Source organism: Pristis pectinata, chromosome 13 (assembly GCF_009764475.1).
Source record: "Pristis pectinata isolate sPriPec2 chromosome 13, sPriPec2.1.pri, whole genome shotgun sequence".
Taxonomy (NCBI): domain Eukaryota; kingdom Metazoa; phylum Chordata; class Chondrichthyes; order Rhinopristiformes; family Pristidae; genus Pristis; species Pristis pectinata.
This window is the reverse complement of record NC_067417.1, coordinates 2,350,359-2,370,982: the sequence shown is the minus strand read 5'-3', so window position 1 is coordinate 2,370,982 and position 20,624 is coordinate 2,350,359. Positions and strand designations below refer to the sequence as shown.

The window sequence follows — 20,624 nt, the reverse complement described above, 5'->3', positions numbered from 1 at the left end:
ACTACTAACTGGGGACAAACCAAAGTTTGATTATTGCAGCTCAGGAATGTGTTCACCCACTGAGCCACAGCAGAACTTGGTCATTTTGTTTTTAAACATTATAAATGCAAGTGCATCCAGAGCAGAACAAAAGGCTTTGCTCCCTCCTCCTCCATCTGACCCTCACATTTCCACGTCTTGTGTCTGTTGGAGCCTCACTGATGGCAACTGGTCAACAACAATGCTGTCACTGCATCATCAGGATGGTAGAAGTTGAATTTTTTTCCCCGTCAGCACCTGCTATGTTTTTTTCCGATTGCGGTGTGGTTACAAACTAGATAAGGTCCAGGAGTAGGATTAATGCCAATGGTTTCATAAAATGGTTATAGCACAGAAAGTGGCCATTCGGTCCATTGTGTATGTGCTTGTTCTCAACCAGAGCTACCCACTAGTTCCATCCCCTGACCCATTCTCTCTCAGATTCTTACTCCCAGTTTACAGGATCCAGGTTCCTGCTCCTGCTGCAAATCAGGCCACTGGCCACCTGTCCCTCCAAGAGTGATGAGTTGGGGGATGGGGGAAGGTTCAGGAGGTAACGGGATGTAACCTCTGGCACTGCTCACACCTCCGAGAGTGTAGATCTGTGTTCAAAGCCCCAGCACGTTCAGAGGCATAAACTCCATTGCAAGATGCAAGATCACGCCAGGCTAAGGAACATTGTATCTACTACATCTTCTCCTGACTGTTCACCAAGTAATGACGGCTGCAAAAATCTCAATGACTATACCTTGTTGAATATTTTGACAGGATCATACCCAGTGGATCTGGCCCAGTCCTTTGTTGAAACACGCTTGATACCACCATCCTCATTGGAAGCTCCTGCCCTCGCTGCTGCATCCGACAACTCCCCTGCCAACAAATGTAAACACATTTAAGATGGCAGAAAGCCCTCGAGTCGGCCTCAGGATGCTGCAACCAAGGCTAACATCCCTTTGTGTACGTTTACTGCAAACTACATTAAGAGCAACTTCCACAGGTCCCAAACATGTACTTACAGGCAGCCTCCGGGTCAGCTGTGTCAGGTGATACTTCCTGGTCGGCATCTTCCTCTCCAAACAACTGGCTAAGGAAAGGACAGAAAATATCAACATTCTGGTTACCTGTCCTCAAAGATTCACTCTTACTAGTAAAATGGAGACACAAGAGACTGCTCCAGATTTCCAGCATCTGCTCTCCCTTTTCTCCACTTTGCTGCTCCCCTGCAAAGTCTCTTCAAGGTATGCCTACCTCGAAGAACTTTTCCTCTTCAATGGAGCTCTTGCTCCAACTCTACCCTCCACCATTTTATACCGGCTATCACCCCGCTTTCTTTCCAGTCTAGATGAAGGGTCTCGACCCAAAACATCATCTGTCCATTTCCCTCCATAGATGCTGCCTGACCCACTGAGTACCTCCAGTGCTTTGTGTGTTGCTCTGATTAGTGAAACCCATTCTGCTCTATAAAACCCCAAAGGACCAAATCCTTTCATCCTGAATGGGATGGGACCACCAGAACATTTAAAAAATATTAAATAACAGGAGCAAGGAAGTAGGGCAAGAATAGTTAGTTGGGAGAGCGGAGCTTGTTTAGCAGAGACAGATGGGCCGAATGGTTTGGATCTTAATGGCTCAAACATGTTTATCACATGGAACCTTGTTCAAATTCCTTACAGAAGCAGGAATGCATTGGCTGTATCCACTTATACTACTTTTTAAGCCACATTCAAACATGCAATGCTTTTCTCTTTTTAAACGTGTTGCAGGGAGTGGGCATAGCTGGCAACATGGCATGTAATAACTCGCAGCTCTGGTTGCCCAGTGGCAAGCAAGAATCACGCACCTTCGGGGCAGTAATCAAGCACAGGGACAATGGGTGAAAATGAGAGGTCCCTCTTCCTGGAGGGATTAGTGAACTCACTGGATTTCTACACCAACACCAGGCTTTGCAGTCACTTTGCATGGTGCCCTGCCACAATTTCCAAATATACTGAACTCAGTTTCCCAGGTAGCAATGTGTTTTCAACCAATGGATCGCTAACCCATCAGGTTGCCACACACAAATGGTGTGAATGTGGGTCTGAAGTGCTGTCCCCAAGTTGCCTCCTTTAAATTCACTGCTGAACCACAGAACGGAAAGGATCAGCCACTCCCTCCCTCAGAGGGCTCTGTATCTGAACAAGGGATCCAAGCCCCTGACCTGTTCAAAACAAACGCAATACAAAAGCATCAGAATGATTTCACACTAGTCGCTCAGGTAATGGAAACTCTCTGTCCCTTACTTGAACAGGTACTTTGCCCATACAATACAGTGGATTGGTTCTGAAGGAGTGTTCCGGATTGTGCAGCCGGGGAATGTTTTCTGTGTTGGTTTAGGCTGGCACTCGTAGCATTCCGTCACTCCCTGCATAAAGGCAATTCAGAACAACATTTTAACTTCTGCATTCCGAACTCTCACTGAACCTGCCTTCACTGTTATTTGAAAAAAAGACTGGTGGACAATGACGTGAAAGAAAACAGCACCGAGAAAAATGGTTGCGCGATCCTATGAAATTAGAGTATTAACTGTGAGGCTTCTCGTGTTAATTAAAAATGCTATTTTTTTTCCGCATAACTGCTCAAGGTTAAGGCCAATGTAGAGTTTTATCCCAAAATGGGACTTTGAGAATATCTCATCCTAAACTTGAACCACTCACTAGTATGTTTACATTTGATTTAGCTGATCTTAACCTGGACAACTGGCCACTCCTTGGGTGAGAGAACAACTCCAACAATGGATAACCACCCCGTGAAAACTGCGACCAAGGTGTATGTCTAAGTCACTAGGTGTGGCAAGCACTTGGCTTGACCTCTTCCTTCAAACACCCATACAAGAACTCTCACTGGGAATGAATAGTGAAGGGCTGCCATTCGAAGCACTCAAATCCCAACGAGAGGCAGCACTTTCTGGAGAAGAGCACAAGGATGGAATTTTTTGACTGAAGCACTGATTGTCATAAAATACAAATAATGTTCAATACCTTTTTGATGACAGTGACTTGGCCAAGATATCCTGCAGTCCCGCTCTCTATAAGAGGAATGTCAGCAGCCAAACACATTCTATTCACGTGGTTACGGGCAGCTGAAGGAGTACAATAACAGAAGTAGCATTAGGGATCTGCAACCTCAACCTTGAAGCACCAATTGCTGTTTAAGTATGACGTGGGAGGCTGTCACTTGGCCCATTAAACCCATTCTGGCTCACAGAGGAATCCCATTCTCTCATTAGTTTTCCCGGTAAGGTACCGTACCTACATTCCCATGAACTCACCCCCTAGTTTTATACTATGGTTAACCCACAGTGGTCAACTGACCATACACAATAGGAGCAGAATTAGGCCATTCGGCCCATCAAATCTGCTCCGCCATTCAATCATAGCTGATTTTATTTTAACCCCATTCTCCTGCCTTCTCCCGATAACCCTTAAACTCCACCCCCCCCCCCCCCCCCCCCCACCAATCAAGAACCCATCAATCTTGGCCTTAAATACATCCAATGACTTGGCCTCCACCACCCTCTGTGGTAACGAATTCCACAGATTCACTACCCTCTGGCTGAAGAAATTCCTCCTCATTTCAGTTTTAAAGGGACATCCCTTTATTCTGAGGCTGTGCCCTCAGATCCTAGACTCTCCCACTGATGGAAACATCCTCTCCACGTCCACTCTGTCCAGGCCTTTCAGTATCCAGTAGGTTTCAATGAGATTCTCCCCTCCACCCCCATCCTTCTGAACTCAAGTACAGACCTAGAGACATCAAATGATCTTCGTACGTTAACTCTTTCATTCCTGGGATCATTCTTGTGAACCTCCTCTGGACCCTCTCCAGGGCCAGCACACCTTTCCTTAGATACGGGGTCCAAAATTGCTCACAATATTCCAAATGTGGTCAACCAATGCCTTACAAAGCCTCAACAGTACATCCTTGCTTCTAATTCTAGTCCTCTTGAAATGAATGCTAACATTGCATTTGCCTTCTTTACTACCAATTCAAGCTGCAAGTTAACCTTCAGGGAATCCCAACTCACACGTCTTTGGGATGTGGGAGAAAACTCAAGCACCTCAGGAAGCACAGGGAGAACATGCAAACTCCCACACAGATTGCAGCTGAGGTTAGGATCAAACCCGGGCCACTGGCACTAGAGGCAGCAGCTCTACCAACTGTAGCATTGTGCTGCCTTGTTCATTCAAGCACCACAACCTGGATCACGACTCACTCAAAGAGGACCAGGCACAAGATTTTGTTATCCATGCAGACTGGAAGAGAGGTTGAACTGGGGAGAATAACAATCTGTTGCAACACAATGCTATCTTGGTCTAGCAAAGGGAAGCCACTTCAATCTCTGCTGTTGCGTTTACAATGTCATGAGTGGATCTGACTGAGGGCTTTAAAATGATAAAGGGAAAGATCTGTAGGAGTGTGGGGAAAGATTGGTGGGAGTAGAACTAATTACATAGATCTTTCAGAGAGCTGTCATAGATACAATGGCCTCCTGTCCTGCATTATTTAATACAGTAGATCTAATGCATCTGATCTGGCTCAGACAAGGCAGGTTGTGGAATTCAAGTAGAGATGAGTACCAAAATTGAGCCGGGCATTCCCGTTAGTACTGAGTAAGTGTCACACCGTTGGCACTGCAGTCTTTTGGATGAGATGTAAATTCAATATCATTTTGCCCTATCAGATCACAATAAAGAATTTGAACCAGTCTGTATGAAGACAAGCAGCAGGGAAGATGGGAAGGAAACACTGCTGGGAGATATTCACCGGTCCTCATATAGTAGTTGTGTTTTAGGGTACAGTCTAAATTACAAACATAGAGGTGCATCTAACAGTGTAATGTGATAATCATGGGGGATATTAATCCACTAACACTGAGCAAATCAAACTGGTACTAAGAAGGTAGAGGCGAATTCCTGCACTGTACGTGAGACTGATTTCTAGATTGGCACATTGAAGAACTAGGTAGTCAACAGGCAACGTTAGATCAAGCACTGTGCAACAGGAAGGTTAATTAACACTTTTGCTAAGGATTACAATTTCATTCACAAAACGAAGAGTAGAAACAGGTCTTTCTCCCATTTGCAGGCTGCAACTACTGGGATAAGTGCAGGGATGAGTGTTTGATCCCTGACTATTCCACACCTCTATCAATGATCTGAGGCAACCAATGCAATATTTTCAAATTTGCTGATAACACAAAAACTAAATGGAAATGAGAGTAGTGATGGTGATGCCAAAGAGCTTCAATACAGACAAGCTGAATGAGTGGACGACAACATGGCATGGAGTACAATGTGGAAAAAACGTGTGGTTATCTACTTCAGTGAGTAAAGTGCAGAAATGCTGACCAATTTTTATATGGTACAGTTTGTGAACTGTTCACGTTCAAAGCGATAGGAGTCCTTCCACGCAAGTCACTGACAGCAAACGTAGGTACAGCAGGTGATAAGGAAAGTAATTGTATGTTAGCTTTTAATGCAAGAGGACTTGAGTACAAAAGTTAAGATATCTTACTACAAATGTACAGGGCTTTGGCCAGACCACACCTGTGTGCAATTTTGGTTTCTTTACAAAAACAAAAAAGTATATACTTGCTAAAGAGGGAGTGGAGCAAAGATTCATCAGAATGCTTCCAGGAATTGCGGTTCTGTCATATAAAGAGAGATTGAACTGGATCTACTCTCTGGAGTTTAGAAGGAGAGGTGACCTAATTGAAATGTAAAAAATTCTCAGGGGGCCCCAGAGAGATACAGGAAGTTGTTTCCCTGACTGGTGAGTCTAGAAGTGGAGGTCGTAGTCTCGAGAGGTAGCTTGCTCAGGCCTGAATTGAAAAATTTCTTCACTGAAAGGGTGGTGAATCTTTGGAATTCTCTGTCCCATAGGCCTGTCTTTGATTCAATAAATTTCTGGATATGAAAGGAATCAAGGGATATGTCTGATGGGAGACAGGTTAGTTTTACCCTGCTGATGATGTATCCTGCTCAGTACGAGAGGAACCGCAGGTTGGGACATTTGGCGTATCTGCATGGCCGAAGAGATAGTGGTGCGAATCTACCATCCGCTGGATTATGATGGAATGCCTCTGTCAGAATCCCACTTGAAGGAAAATAGCCATCATCTTGTAGAATGGTAGAACAGGCATGAAGCTGAACAGCCGACTCATTTCCTGTAACATTCTTAAACTGAAGTCCTTCTGCTCTCACAGTTGGACATAAATGATCCTTGGCAAGACTTCCAAGAAAGGTGGGCAAATTTTCCCCAGTGTCCTGACCAACTCTCGCTTAATATCACAAGAACAGATTATCATATTGCTGGTGGTAAGGTAAGCTCTCAAAAATGTATATCAACAGCTGCTAAATAAGATAAGGTGCAGATCAGTTATAGAACATAGAACAGTACACCACAATGTTGTGCCGACCTTTAAACCTCACCTAAAACTATCTAACCCTTTCTTCCCACATATCCTTCTATTTTAAATTCCTCCATATGCCTATCTAGCAATCTCTTGAACTTGACCAATGTACCTGCCTCCACCACCGCCCCAGGCAGCGCATTCCATGCCCTAACCACTCTCTGGGTAAAAAACCTTCCTCTGACATCTCCTTTGAACTTCCCACCCATTACTTTAAAGCCATGCCCTCTTGTATTGAGCATTGGTGCCCTGGGAAAGAGGCACTGGCTGTCCACTCTATCTATTCCTCTTAATATTTTGTACACCTCTATCATGTCTCCTCTCATCCTCCTTCTCTCCAAAGAGTAAAGCCCTAGCTCCCTTAGTCTCTCCTCATAATACATACACTCTAAACCAGGCAGCATCCTGGTAAATCTCCTCTGTACCCTTTCCAATGCTTCCACATCCTTCCCATAATGAGGCGACCAGAACTGGACACAGTACTCTAAGTGTGGTCCAACCAAGAGTTTTATAGAGCCGATCTACTATATGGATCAGCTTTATAGAGTTATGATTTATTCAACTGTAAAAAATATCCTAGAGAGACTAAAAGGTCTCCCCCTGTTGCTGTGGTGAGTGTAATATTTATAATTTCAGCATTTGCGTGATCAGTATTAAGGAAAGTGAATCCCACATACTTTCTAAATTAGTCAGTATCCTTTTACTCTCCTCTGCAGCCATCAACCATCATCACACTGGCATAAAACAAGAAAATCCAAGGCCCCAAAATCCTTACCCCTGTTATCCAGAGCATTCATCACGAGAGTAAACTGCCTGAAGAACTCCACATTATAATCTGGGCTGCAAAACAAAACATAAATGCAAGCTCTTTTTTGGTTAAGACACCGAAAACACAAGATCCTACGCTGTCGACCCAGCAGTTCTTCCACGTTAAGTTCTGTTGTCCCTCAGTAATTCACAACCTTTTGTTCATTGCCCCCATTGGCTCAGCAAGGTCCAAGGAGATAAATGCAGGGAATTCACTCATTAGTCAGGTGAGCAGGTAAAACTGAACTCACTGCAACAACAGTCAAGGTCATCAAATTTCAAACTGGTAAATCCAGAACTTGTTGTGCAATTGAGTCTGGAGATAAATACTTGCTGAAATTGTTTCTGAAAATGTTATTTAAATTCTACTATCATTATTTGATTCAGTGGACTCTGAATGTCTTCTAAGAGAACATGATTTGTGTAGTTGGAATCCATTTAAGTTAGGAAAACACAACCTATTCTTAGTTCTCAATTGTAATTCATAGTTCTAAGCTGTTCGAGTTGTTTTTCATTCATAGTTGGGACGTGAGCAACATGGGCAAGATAAGCATTCTTTAAAAACAAAGAACTGCAGATGCTGCAAGTATGAAATAAATGCAGAGAACGCCAGAACCACTCAGCAGATGGAAGAGAAATGGAGTGAAAGCTTCAGGCTGATGAGCTTCCATCAGAATTCCACTTCTCTCTCTCACAGATGCTGCCTGACACGCTAAGCATTTCTTGCATTTTCTATTCTTACTTCAGAAGCCCATACCTAGTTGCGTTTGGGAAGGGACCAGTGGTATAGTGGTTAAGTTACTAGACCAGCAACCAGAGGTCTGGACCATTGATCCAGAGAAACAAGTTTGAATTCTAACACAGCCACTGTTAAAATTTAAATTCAAGTCATTAAATAAATCTAGAATTAAAAGGAAAAGGTTAGTAACAGTAACCATGGAACTACCGGATTGTTGTCAAAACCACGCGGTTCACTGATCTCCTTCAGGGAAGGCAATCTGCCATCCTTATCCAGTCTGACCGAGATGTGATTGCTAACCCACCAAGACCTGGGGGCAATTAAGAACGGACAATAAATACTGGCATTGCCAACAACCTCAATAACGAAGTGTTGTGAGCTGCCTTCTTCGACTGCTGCGACCCATCTGATGAAGGTAGTCTCCCCAATATAAATAGGGAAAGATTTTCAGGAGGCTGGAATTACAATGGTTAACAGCTTTCAGCGTGGCATAGCAAATCAATCAGTTGCAGCATACAGTCCACAACAGGCTGGGCAATCAAATTACTGGGCCAATGTGTTTAGCCCATTGAAGGATGAACACAGAAGCAACAAGAAGCAACAAAGGTACTTTTCTAATTAATGCCACTATCACCCACTGTACACCATCACTCACTGCACACCATCACCCACTGTATCACCCACTGCACACCATCACCCACTGCACACCATCACCCACTGTATCACCCACTGTACACCATCACCCACTGCACACCATCACCCACTGCACACCATCACCCACTGCACACCATCACCCACTGTACACCATCACCCACTGTATCACCATCACCCACTGTATCACCCACTGCACACCATCACCCACTGTATCACCATCACCCACTGTATCACCCACTGCACACCATCACCCACTGTATCACCCACTGCACACCATCACCCACTGTATCACCCACTGTACACCATCACCCACTGCACACCATCACCCACTGTATCACCCACTGCACACCATCACCCACTGTATCACCATCACCCACTGTATCACCCACTGCACACCATCACCCACTGTATCACCCACTGCACACCATCACCCACTGTATCACCATCACCCACTGTATCACCCACTGCACACCATCACCCACTGTATCACCCACTGTACACCATCACCCACTGTATCACCCACTGTACACCATCACCCACTGCACACCATCACCCACTGCATCACCCACTGTACACCATCACCCACTGTATCACCATCACCCACTGTATCACCATCACCCACTGCACACCATCACCCACTGCACACCATCACCCACTGCACACCATCACCCACTGCACACATAGTGTAAATCCACTTTTTTTAAGACTCAAACACAAACCCCAGGCCAACAATCTCAGAATGCTGCCCTATTGGAGATGCCTTCTTTCAAATAAGATAAAGAATCTCATAGCTTCCACAGCTGAAATTCTCCCCAGTGTCTTGGACTTTATGTTTACCCTTTGACCAATACTCGCAAGAAAGCATATGATCTGTTCCTGTTTACATTATTGTGGTGGGAGCCAGACTAGTACAACAGCGACGTCGCTGTAAGAACACTCCCTGGACTGTGAAGCTTTGGGATGTTCTGAGGGTCGCAAAAGACAAGATATAAAGGCTAATGGAGACACAACAGACGGCAGATGCTGGAAATCTGGAGCAACACACAAAAAGCTGGAGGAACTCAGCAGGTCAGGCAGCATCGACGGAGGGAAATGGACAGTTGATGTTTTGGGTTGAGACCTTTCACCAGGACTGGAAAGAAAGAGGGGCGTTAGTTGGTATAAACAGTGGCGGGGGGGGGGGGGGTGGGTGCAAGAGCTGGTGGGTGATAGCTGGATCCAGGTGGGGGGGGTGATAGGCAGGTGAGGGAGGAGGGAGAGTGGAAATGATGCAAGAAGCTGAGAGGTGATAGGTGGAAGTGACAAAAGGGCTGAAGAAGATGGAATCTGATAGGAGGGGATATTGGACCATGGAATAAAGGGAAGGAGGTGGGGAGAGGAGCCAGTGCGAGGAGTGTATGAAGGCTTCAGTTTCTTTCAGTGAGATAGCAAGAATGACTATTCTGATCTGGGAGAGAAGCATTGGGATGCTGGAGTCCAAGGCAGTCTCAACTTTCAGATTTACTAACAATCTTCCAAGTAGCTCAGGAGCCCAATAATCACTTCAAAATAAATGATTCTAATAAAAAAAACAGAAAATGCTGGAAACACTCAGCAGGTCAGGCAGCATCTGTGGAAAGGAAAAACAACTTGTTTTCTCTCGTTCCCCGTTCCGATGAAGGGCCCCAGACCTGAAGCGTTAACGGTTTCTCCTCTCACAAATCCTGCATTGACCTACTGCTTTTATTTCAGAGTTCCAGCCTCTGCAGTTTTAAAAATTTTAATTCAATGACTCTAATTGATGTACAGACAAGCCTCAGTTACCCAGAAAAATAAGACTTACTTCATGATGCTGTCATGATAAGCAGTAATCATGGCCTCGGGACAGAACTGAAGGGCACTTTCCTTCGCCACCTGCAAAGCAAATAAACCACTGGGTCAAACACAACAGTCCAGTCTTACCCAGAGCAATAACGGATGTGCTATAGGCAGAATATTCAGCAGAGAAACAAGCCATTCAGCTCAAATGGTCAGTTCCTACTCTACATTTCTCCTCTGATTCCATTAACCTCACCTCAGCCTTTTGCTATCCCTTGTTCTTTTTCTCTCGTACGCCCATCTAAATTCTTTGCAGAAGCATCGAGCTACTTTCCTCAACCACTTCCGATGGTAGTGAGTTCTACCTTCCAATTGGTCTCCAAATCAAAAAACTTTTCCTTGTTTCTCCACTGGTGAAATCTACGATTCCTAGTTTTGGATTCTCTGACAAGAAAACATTCTTCCTACAGTTACCCAAGCCAATCTATCCATTTTGTTGCACATCTACATATCACATCCTGTTTTCTTTTAGAACAAAATTGCCTCAACTCTTTCCTGGTAGGTAAATGTTTGCAAACAAAGGAAGGATGTGCTGGCATTGGAGAGGGTCCAGAGGAGGTTTATAAGAATGATCCCGAGAATGAAAGGGTTAACAAATGAGGAGCATTTGAGATGGTTCTGGGCCTATACTCTCTGAAGTTTACAAGGATGAGGGGGGGATCTCATTGAAACCTACCAAAAATCGAAAGGCCTGGATAGACTGGGCGTGGAGAGGATGTTTCCAGTAGTGGGAGAGTCTAGGACCAGAGAGCACAGCCTCAGAATAGAAGGGTGTCCCTTTAGGACAGAGATGAGGAGGAATTTCTTTAGCCAGAGGGTGGGTGAATCTGTGGAATTCATTGCCATAGATGGCTGTGGAGGCCAAGTCATTAGGTATATTTAAAGTGGAGGTTGATAGGTTCTTGATTAGTAAAAGGTTATGGGGAGAAGGCATGAGAATGGGGTTGAGGGGGAAAAATAAATCAGCCACGATCGAATGGTGGAACAGACTTGATGGGCCAAATTCTGCTCCTATGTCTTATGGTCTAAACTGCACAATTAGGAAGCCATTGAGGTGGTGGCTCATCGGGCTTGTGTCAGCCCAAGTAAACGTCCCATTTACCCCACATCCATGTAGCCTATCCCTTTCTAGTATTCTCCAATGAAAGTTCCTGCTAAATTTGCTTCCATAGCCCTTTCAGACAGCATGCTCCAGATCACAACAACTTGCCAAGTTAAAATAAAACTTCCTCTTATTGTCTCTGATTACTTTGCCAATGTCCTTAAATCTGCATCCACTAGGTACAGTACACCCCCTCATTACGGAGGGGTTGTGTTCCTAGGAAACCACCTGTATCGCGATTTTCCATAACACAAACCCTTGTTTCTTTCCTATTTTGTATTTATTTAGTTATTTTTTTCATATAAATTCCATAAGAGCAAATTTGATTCCATATCCCAATTTTTTGGTAGTGATTTGAGAATTCCCCAAGGGCGAATTCCCCAAACTGCCGTAACACCGGGGTACGCTGCACCACTATCTGTCACTGAAAAAACTTTCATTTTCTAAGCCAAAACCCTTCATGATTTCGAACACCTCTATTAAATCCTCTTTAACGTTGGCTGCTTTAGGGAGGAAAAATCCAGGTTTCTCCAGTTCCTTCTCTTGATCAAAGCTTCTCATTACTGGGACATGGACAAGCTCCTGAGGCTATGAAAGGCAATGTATAAATTCAAGTCCTTTGCTTCTTAATTTAGACAAAAAGGACAAAACTATTCCAACAACAATTTACAATTCATTCAAAATCCCCCAAGGCAAAACTACTAGGAGGATGGAACACTGATAATTCCTCTCGAGGAACCTTTTGCTGGCCAGAAAAAAACATGACTGAGAAAGCCTAGCTTTTATAACATCTACTTCTTTTCAAGTATGGTCACGCAACCCTTAAACTATTTTTTAAAAAACAAAAACTTTAATACAGCAAATCTCTTCTTCATTCTAAGACAGGCCCCCAGGGTTGAGGACAACTTGCTGCATCTCCAGGTTCTGAAATGGTGGATGAGGTCAATGAGGGACCAGCAGACAGCCATAAGACCACGAGACATAAGAGCAGAATTAGGCCATTGCATCCATTGAGTCTGCTCCACCAATCGTGGCTGATTTGTTTTTCAACCCCATTCTCCCTCCTTCTCCCCAAAACCCTTAATCACTTTACAAATCAGGGCAGGAGGTGCTCAAGGGGTGCATTTTGGGATTGGGGTGCTCCTTCCACTGTGCTTCTGATGAAGAGACTCAAGGCTTTTAATGCTCTCCCAAATGCTCCCCCTCCATTTTGGGGCCAGGGGCCAGGGATTCCCACACATCAAAGGGAGATTTTGAGAATATCCTTCAATCTTTTCCTCTGTCTACCTGGTAAGCTCTTGCTGTGACCAGAATAGCTTTTTCAGGAGTCTGCACTGGGCATGCAAACAACTCAGCCCAAGCACTGGAGATGGCCAAGTGTAATTAAACCCCAGTGCCAGGGATGCTGGTTTGCCTAACCTGCCAGTGGATTTGAAGGATTTTGGACAATTATCTCCAGAACTTCCAGAAAAACAACTATAAAGATGAATCACATTTCCCTGCGCATCAAGTACACTTCCGAGTATTTTGTGGATGAGTTTCAAACAGGCTGCGAGTTCCAGATCCCACCGTTCTGAACACCCTGTAATGTATCTCCTACTTCCCTTATACCTATGTCCCTCACGATAGACCTTCTTGCCAAGGGAAATTGGTTCTTCCTGCTAACCTTATCTGTGGCTCTCATAATCTTAAAGATGTCAATCAAATCTTCCAAATAATGAATCACTTCAAAGAGGAAGGGGAAGCAAGAGGCCAAATCTTACCTGAGCTTTTGACTTTCCAACGTGTTTCTTTTGGAACAGAAACTGCCGGTTGAGGTTGCTGACGTCGATCGTATCCAAATCAACCTAGAAGCACAAAGATGGATAGAAACAAAATTTCATCAGATATAGGATGGCTGTCATTACACTGGAAATGGTGCAGAAAAGATTCACAAAGATGTTACCAGGAGTGGAGGGTGTGAGTTACAAGGAGAGGCTGGATAGTCTGGGACTATTTTACCCTGGAGCATAGGAGGCTGAGGGGTGACCTTGTAGAGGTGTATAAAATCATGACTGGTTACATCACAGCCTGGTATGGAAGCTCCAATACACAGGAATGAAAGGGGCTGCAGAGAGTGGTGGACTCAGCCAGTTCCATCACAGGTGCAGCTCTCCCCACTGTTGAGGGCATCTACAAGAGGCGATGTCTCAGGAAGGCGACATCCATCATTAAGGACGGCCACCATCCGGGCCATGCCCTCTTCTCGATGCTGCCATCAGGCAGGAGGCCCAGGAGCCTGAAGATTCATACCTCAAGGTTCAGCAACAGTTTCTTCCCCACTGTCATCAGGTTCTTGAACTGACCTGAAAAACCCTTAATTCTACATTGGACTAGATTTCCCTCAACTTGCACTAATGTGGTAATGTTTGTTTTTGTTTTAATTAATTTTTAAATTTAATTTTAATTTTATTTACAGCGTGGTAACAGGCCCTTCTGGCCCAACGAGTCCACGCTGCCCATTTTAAACCCAAATTAACCTACCCGTCCGTCTTTGCAATGTAGGAGGAAACCAGAGCACCCGGAGGAAACCCATGCAAACACGGGAGAACGTACAAACTCCTTACAGACAGCGACGGGAATCGAACCCTGATCGCTGGCGCTGTAATAGCGTTGCGCTAACCGCTACGCTACCGTATTAGCTTTTTGTTTGCAGTAGCACAGTACGTGATAAACATGACAAACATAAACCGTACCGTGTAAGTTATGAATTATTTATATTAAGTTTATGTAATTTATGTTTGTCATGTACTGTGCTGCTGCAAACAAAAAGCTAATTTTCATGGCATTTATATCCTGGGTAGGTATACCCACGACAATAAACTTGAACTTGAAACTCGAGGAGCACAGATAAAGTGGATGGTCATTGTCTTTTTCCCAGGCAGGAGTCTCAAACCAGAGGGCACAGGTTTAAGGTGAGAGGGGAAAGATTTAAAAGGGATCCAAAGAGAATCTTTTACACACAGAGGGGGGTGGGTATGTGAAGTAAGCTGCCAGGAAGTGTAGAAGTGGGGACAATTACAATGTTTAAAATAATTTGGATAAGTACACGTATAGGAAACATTTCGAGGGATGTGGACCAAACACAGGAAAATGGGACTAGCTCGGATAGACATCCTGGTCAGCATGGACGAGTTGAGCTGAAGACTCTGCTTCTGTGCTCTCTAACTGACCATCAGTTCCAAAGACAGTGCAGGACTTAAACAAATCCTTCCATCTAAATGGTTTCTTAATTTTTAACCCACAATATTTACAAGAGGCCATTCAGTGGATGTCACAACACAAACAGGCTCTTCGGCCCACCACGTCCATACCAACCATCATGTACTCATCTACACTCATCTCATTTTTCCAGTACTTGGTCCAGAACCTTCAGTATCTTGACAATTCAGGTGCTCAATACTTCAATGTTGAGAGTCTCTGCCTCCACCACCCCAACCCCCAGGCAGTGTGTTCCAGATTCCAACCACCCACAGGGTGAAAAAATTCTTCCTCAGATCCCCTCTGAACCTCATACCCCTGACCTCTGGTTGTATTCACCTCTACTATGGGCAACTAACTTTCTTAAGTACCTACCCTATCTATGCCCTTCATAATCTTGTGTGCCTCAAATCCCCTCAGTCTCTTGCACACCAAGGAAAATAAACCCAGCCTGTTCTTGTAACTGAAACGCCCCATCCCGAGTAACATCCTGGTGAATCTCCTCTGCATCCCCTCCAGTGCAATCATATCATTCCTATGGTCTGACTTAACCAATGTTTTATAAAATCCCTGTTTTTATATTCAATGCCTCAGCTAATGAAGTCAAGTAATCATCTTATCTAACTGTGCTGCCATCTTCAGGGATGTTTGACTTGTATAGTGAGCCCCGCTGTTCCTCAGTGCTCCCTGGGGTCCTAACATTGTGCATCTCCTGGACTTATTCTTCTTCCCAAGATGCATCACCTCACATTTATCAGAATTAAATTCCATCTGAATTCCTCTGCTCATCTTACAACTCATCACCATTATCCTGTAGCCGTCTTCATTATCAGCAACCCATCAATGTTCATGTCTGTAAATGATACCTGTACATCCATGTCATTAATGTACAAAACAGTCCTGCACCATCACCCTCTGCCACCTGTTACCAAACCAATTTTGGATCCAATCTGTCACCTTTCCCTGGATCCCAATGGCTCTAACCATTTGGACCAGTTTCCCATGTGGGACTTTAATCAAAGGCCTTAAATGAAGTCATGTAGACTAATCAAACAAACTGTCCTCATCAATACATTTTGTTACCTCTTTGAAAAACTAAATAAATTGTTCAGTCAGGATCTCCCCTTAACAAAGCCAGACACAGGAGACTGTAGCTGCTGGAATCTGGAGCAACAAACAATCTCCAGCAGGCTGGTCGAGAAAATTCCCCAATGACTCCCTACTACTAACATTAGATTCAAAGGCCTGTAATTACCGAGCTTACTGCTGCTGCCCTTCTCGAATAAAGGCACCACATTTGCTGTCCTCCAGTCATCTGACACCTCACCTGAGGCCAGTGAAGGTTTAAAACTCTCTGTCAGGGGCCCAGAAATCTACTCCATTGCCACCTATAGTAGCTGGAATACACCTCATAGGACCCTGGGGATTTATTCGCCTTTATGCCTGCTAAGACATCCCATACATCCTCCTTTTCAATGATAACTCATTCTAGCATTTCACTGTCTTCCCTTGACTTTATGCACAGATTGCACTTTGGTCCTTGATGAACATAGAACACTACAGCACAGTACGGGCCCTTCGGCCCACGATGTTGTGCCGACATTTTATCCTGCTCTAAGATCTACCGAACCCTTCCCTCCCACATAGCCCTCCATTTCTCTATCATTCATGTGTCTATCTAAGAGTCTCTTCAATGTCCCTGATGTGTCTGCCACGTGATGTGATGTGGCCCCTACTTTTTTCCTGTTTACCCCCTTGTCATTAAAATGCTTTGGCATTTTCCTTCATCTTACCCTGTGACATTTTGTGCCCTTTCTTTGTCCCCCCCTAATTTCTTTATGAAGTACACCTGCTCTTTCTAGACACCTGTCATGCCTCCCATTTTCAGTTCTCTGTTTGTGCCATTTGCTTCCTTTTCTCCTTTACCCAGCCCTCAATATCCCTCAGCATCCACCAGAAGGGCTACCGAGACTAATCATATTTCCCAACACTTAACATGTAGTCCTGCAGGCTTTGGAATGTCAAGTACCAATCTAAGTATCTTATAGATGCAACAAGAATTTCTAACTCAATCACTAAGCAGCGATTTCCAGACATCACCACTCTTTGGGTGAACTCCCACTAATCTTTCTAACAGTCTTCTTAAATCTATTCCCCAACTCTCTCTGGCAAGGAAATCTGGTCCATCCTGTTCATTTTATCTGGGTTCTCTGAATATTTGTCATTTCAATTAAATAAAATGCATCCACAAGAAGAGGAACATTTGAAAAAGGAAAAACTGAAAGGCAAAAAGTACATTGTGAAGCTAACGTACTGATAGATAAGATTTCTTTATTAGTCACATGTACATCGAAACACAGTGATATGCATCTTTTGCGTAGAGTGTTCTGGGGGCAGCCCACGAGTGTCGCCACACTTCTGGCACCAACATAGCATGCCCACAACTTTCCTAATCTGTACGTCTTTGGAACGTGGGAGAAAACCCACACAGATACGGGGAGAATGTACAAACTCCTTACAGACAGCTGCCGGAATTGAACCCAGGTCGCTGGCACTGTGATGGCATTATGCCCAGTAATCCAGAAATCAGGAAGTCAGCAAGAGAGAAGTCTCACTCATCTATTGAGGACCACCAAAAGGAAATTTGGTGAACAAGGTGATAACAAATGAAAATCACTTGGGAATGTCAGGCATTATAAAGGGGACAGAGAATACAAAGGCATTGAGGTCAAGTTAAATCCATACAAGTCAATGGTTAGAAATCTATTGTTTTTGATTCAAGGTTGTTTATTTGTTCGAAGGTTTAATAATTCCAGGAAAATATCAAGAAAGTGACATGAGAGAGTAACTGGCTCTTTTCAATAGCTCAGGAAAGAAAAGAGGAAAGCCGAGAGAGAGATTGAAAATGACATGGGGCTTTGATAGGTCAAGAAAAACTATTTCCACTGACTGGTGATTCAGTAACTCGATGATATAAACTTACCACCACTAAAATATAGAAGGAATTTATGCGTTTACATGTGGTTGGTAGAGTCCCCATTATGCCTATCTCATTGTGTTTCCTCCAATGAAGCACTTTAGAGTATTTTGTACAGACAACTCGCACTACCCCAACTGTACATTATTTGACACAATACACACAAGTCCTCCTCTACCCCTCCTAGCGCTTCATTATTTTACAATATGGGACACTGTTATTCAACCCATCAAGTCTATGCTGGCTCTTGGAGAAATCCCTTCAATCCCATTCACTCACTTATTTCCCTGTGATCCATTCCCTCACATGCCCATCAACTGTCCCCGCATGTCCCACCACCTCCCTACCCTTGGGGTCAACTAACAACCAACCAGCAGCTCTTTGGGATGGAGGGGGAAACCCAACTGGTTACAGGAAGAGTGTTCAAACTCCTCGCAGACCGTACTGGAGATCAGGACAGTGCGACAGCCATTAGGCATTACAGTGCCATCCTGTGCTGCTCCTTACACAGAATATTTCATGGGATGGGCTTCATCAATGGCAATGCCAGCATTTATTGTACATATTTACTTGCCCCTCAATGGCAGAGGCAGACTGGGCAAGAACAGATTTCCTTCACCTTAGTGAACCACATGGGTTTTCATGACACTATGGTGGATTCATGCCAACTGTTACTAACATTGACTTTTTATTTTAAATTCCAGATTTATTTCTGATGATTCCAGATGTTTCCATTAGTAGGAGAGTCCAGGATCTGAGGGCATAGCCTCAGAATAAAGGGACATCCCTTTAAAACTGAGATGAGGAGGAATTTCTTCAGCCCGAGGGTGGTGAATCTGTGGAATTGGTTGCCACAGAGGGCTGTGGAGGCCAAGTCATTGGGTGTATTTAAGGCAGAAACTGACAGGTTCTTGATTGGTAAGGGGGTGAAGGGTTACAGAGAGAAGGCAGGAGAATGGGGATGAAAAAGATCAGCCATGATTGAACAGCAGAGCAGACTCAATGGGCCAAATGGCCTAATTCTGTTACAATATCTTATGGACTTTAATTAATTACTTGGAATTTAAATTTTGCTTGTCTCTGAATGAATGGTCCAGAACTCTAGAGCAGTTTGTGCAGTAACGACCGCTGTGTCACTACACTCTTCCCTCCTAAAGAGAAATCTTCAGCTTCCAAATTTAATTAGCATAATACAACATTTAGCAAAGGGCCAAATCCAAACTCGTTGTGCATACTCTGAAGGCATCAGATAGGAAAACTAATGAGGAGCCATCAGCTGCGGCTTAATGGATTCAAATCAGCACAAAAGCTACCCATGCTACTGGAGAAATGGCATTCTTTGGATGAGACATTTAAACAAAGCCATGATGCACTGTCAGATCTTCTTTAGCAGTACTAAGAGTCAAGGATGACTTGCTTCCAGTCCAGTTCTGTTACTGTGTGGTGGCCAGTTCACGCCAGCTACTACAGGAGCTTGAACAGAGCAAGGCCTTGGTCCAAGAACCAGGAGATGCAGAATGACTAGAGACCAGCTGCTGCTGTGTGCACATACACATGACACTGGTCACACTTTCCTCCTCTGCACCTCCACACCCGATACCCTTCCTCCATCCGACATCCCTCCCCGAGCTGCCTGCCTCAGTCTCTCCTTCACCACTTCCCTCCGGAACCCAATCCCTCACCTCTCAGCCCCCTCGCTGTGCAGGGTCCCAACCCAAAACTTCCCTCCACAGCTGCTGCCTGACCCACCGAGTTCCTCCAGCACTTTGCTGTGTTGTTCCCCCCCCCCCCCCGTTTCTCTGCTCCCTGTGAACTTGATAGATTTCTCATAGCTTCACCCTGAAGATCAGGGGAGATCAGAGTCCTGCCTAACGAACTGCTTTACCAGAACAGATTTAAACACTTAACCCGTGTTCTTCCAGGAACCCTGCCGGGCACACGTTAGCCATCGTGTCCGACCATCACAACAGTGATCCTCAACAGGGGATCCCGGGCTCCAGCTCCTGCACTCGACCCTCAGCACCCAGCCCACTGCCCGCAGACCCCAGCCCCAGAGGGGATGAATCCCCACCTTCCACGTCCAACCCGGCCAGACCCCGACCACCCTCCCCCCGGCCCCTCTGCATCAGACCTGCTCCAACTCCAGGCCCGACCCCATCCACCGTCCCCAGGCCCGTCCAGCCCTCCCTCCGGCCGGTGACCGGGCCGGACTCTCCCCCCACTCCCCGGGCCGGCGGTCCAGCCCAGGGTGAGACCCGGGCCCAAGCCCAGGGCCGCCCGGCCTTTCCCGCCGCGCCGGGGTTTCCCTCCTTACCACCTCGATGTCCCTGAAGCCGGCCAGCACCAGGTTTTTGAGGAGCTCGCAGCCGATGCCGCCGGCGCCCACCACCAGCAGCCGGCAGCGGGACAACCGCTCGGCCAGAGCGCGGGAGACCGGGCCGACCAGCGCCATCTTCCACCGCCAACGGCCCCGACGTGGGCAGCGCTCGGCGGGAGAGGCCGAGGGCTTCAGCGCGGCCTCCGCGGGCATCGCCCCCTGCCGGCACCGGCGGCCGGACCTCCCAACACCGCGCCCCCTGCCGGCACCGGCGGCCGGACCTCCCAACACCGCGCCCCCTGCCGGCACCGGCGGACGGACCTCCCAACACCGCGCCCCCTGCCGGCACCGGCGGCCGGACCTCCCAACACCGCGCCCCCTGGACCTCCCAACACCGCGCCCCCTGCCGGCACCGGCGGCCCTGGACCTCCCAACACCGCGCCCCCTGCCGGCACCGGCGGC

The 20,624-nt window shown here is 45.7% G+C and overlaps 2 protein-coding genes across 2 annotated transcripts in view; one reads left to right on the top strand and one right to left on the bottom strand.

Annotated features, from left to right (window-relative positions):
- uba2 (ubiquitin-like modifier activating enzyme 2) overlaps positions 1 to 20,377 on the bottom strand; it is a 37,807-nt gene extending 17,430 nt beyond the window's left edge. Inside the window, exons 1-8 of the mRNA XM_052028431.1 lie at positions 20,160 to 20,377; positions 13,392 to 13,475; positions 10,492 to 10,562; positions 7,245 to 7,309; positions 3,036 to 3,136; positions 2,298 to 2,419; positions 1,035 to 1,102; positions 767 to 888 (exon numbers count right to left, since the gene is read on the bottom strand). Coding sequence (XP_051884391.1) covers positions 767 to 888; positions 1,035 to 1,102; positions 2,298 to 2,419; positions 3,036 to 3,136; positions 7,245 to 7,309; positions 10,492 to 10,562; positions 13,392 to 13,475; positions 20,160 to 20,375 — 849 coding nt within the window. The 5' untranslated portion in view covers positions 20,376 to 20,377. The remainder of the gene's footprint in view (positions 1 to 766; positions 889 to 1,034; positions 1,103 to 2,297; positions 2,420 to 3,035; positions 3,137 to 7,244; positions 7,310 to 10,491; positions 10,563 to 13,391; positions 13,476 to 20,159) is intronic.
- Positions 1 to 20,624, top strand: part of LOC127577454 (fatty acyl-CoA hydrolase precursor, medium chain-like) — a 459,511-nt gene that overhangs the window by 409,588 nt on the left and 29,299 nt on the right. The gene's annotated exons all lie outside the window — the stretch shown is intronic.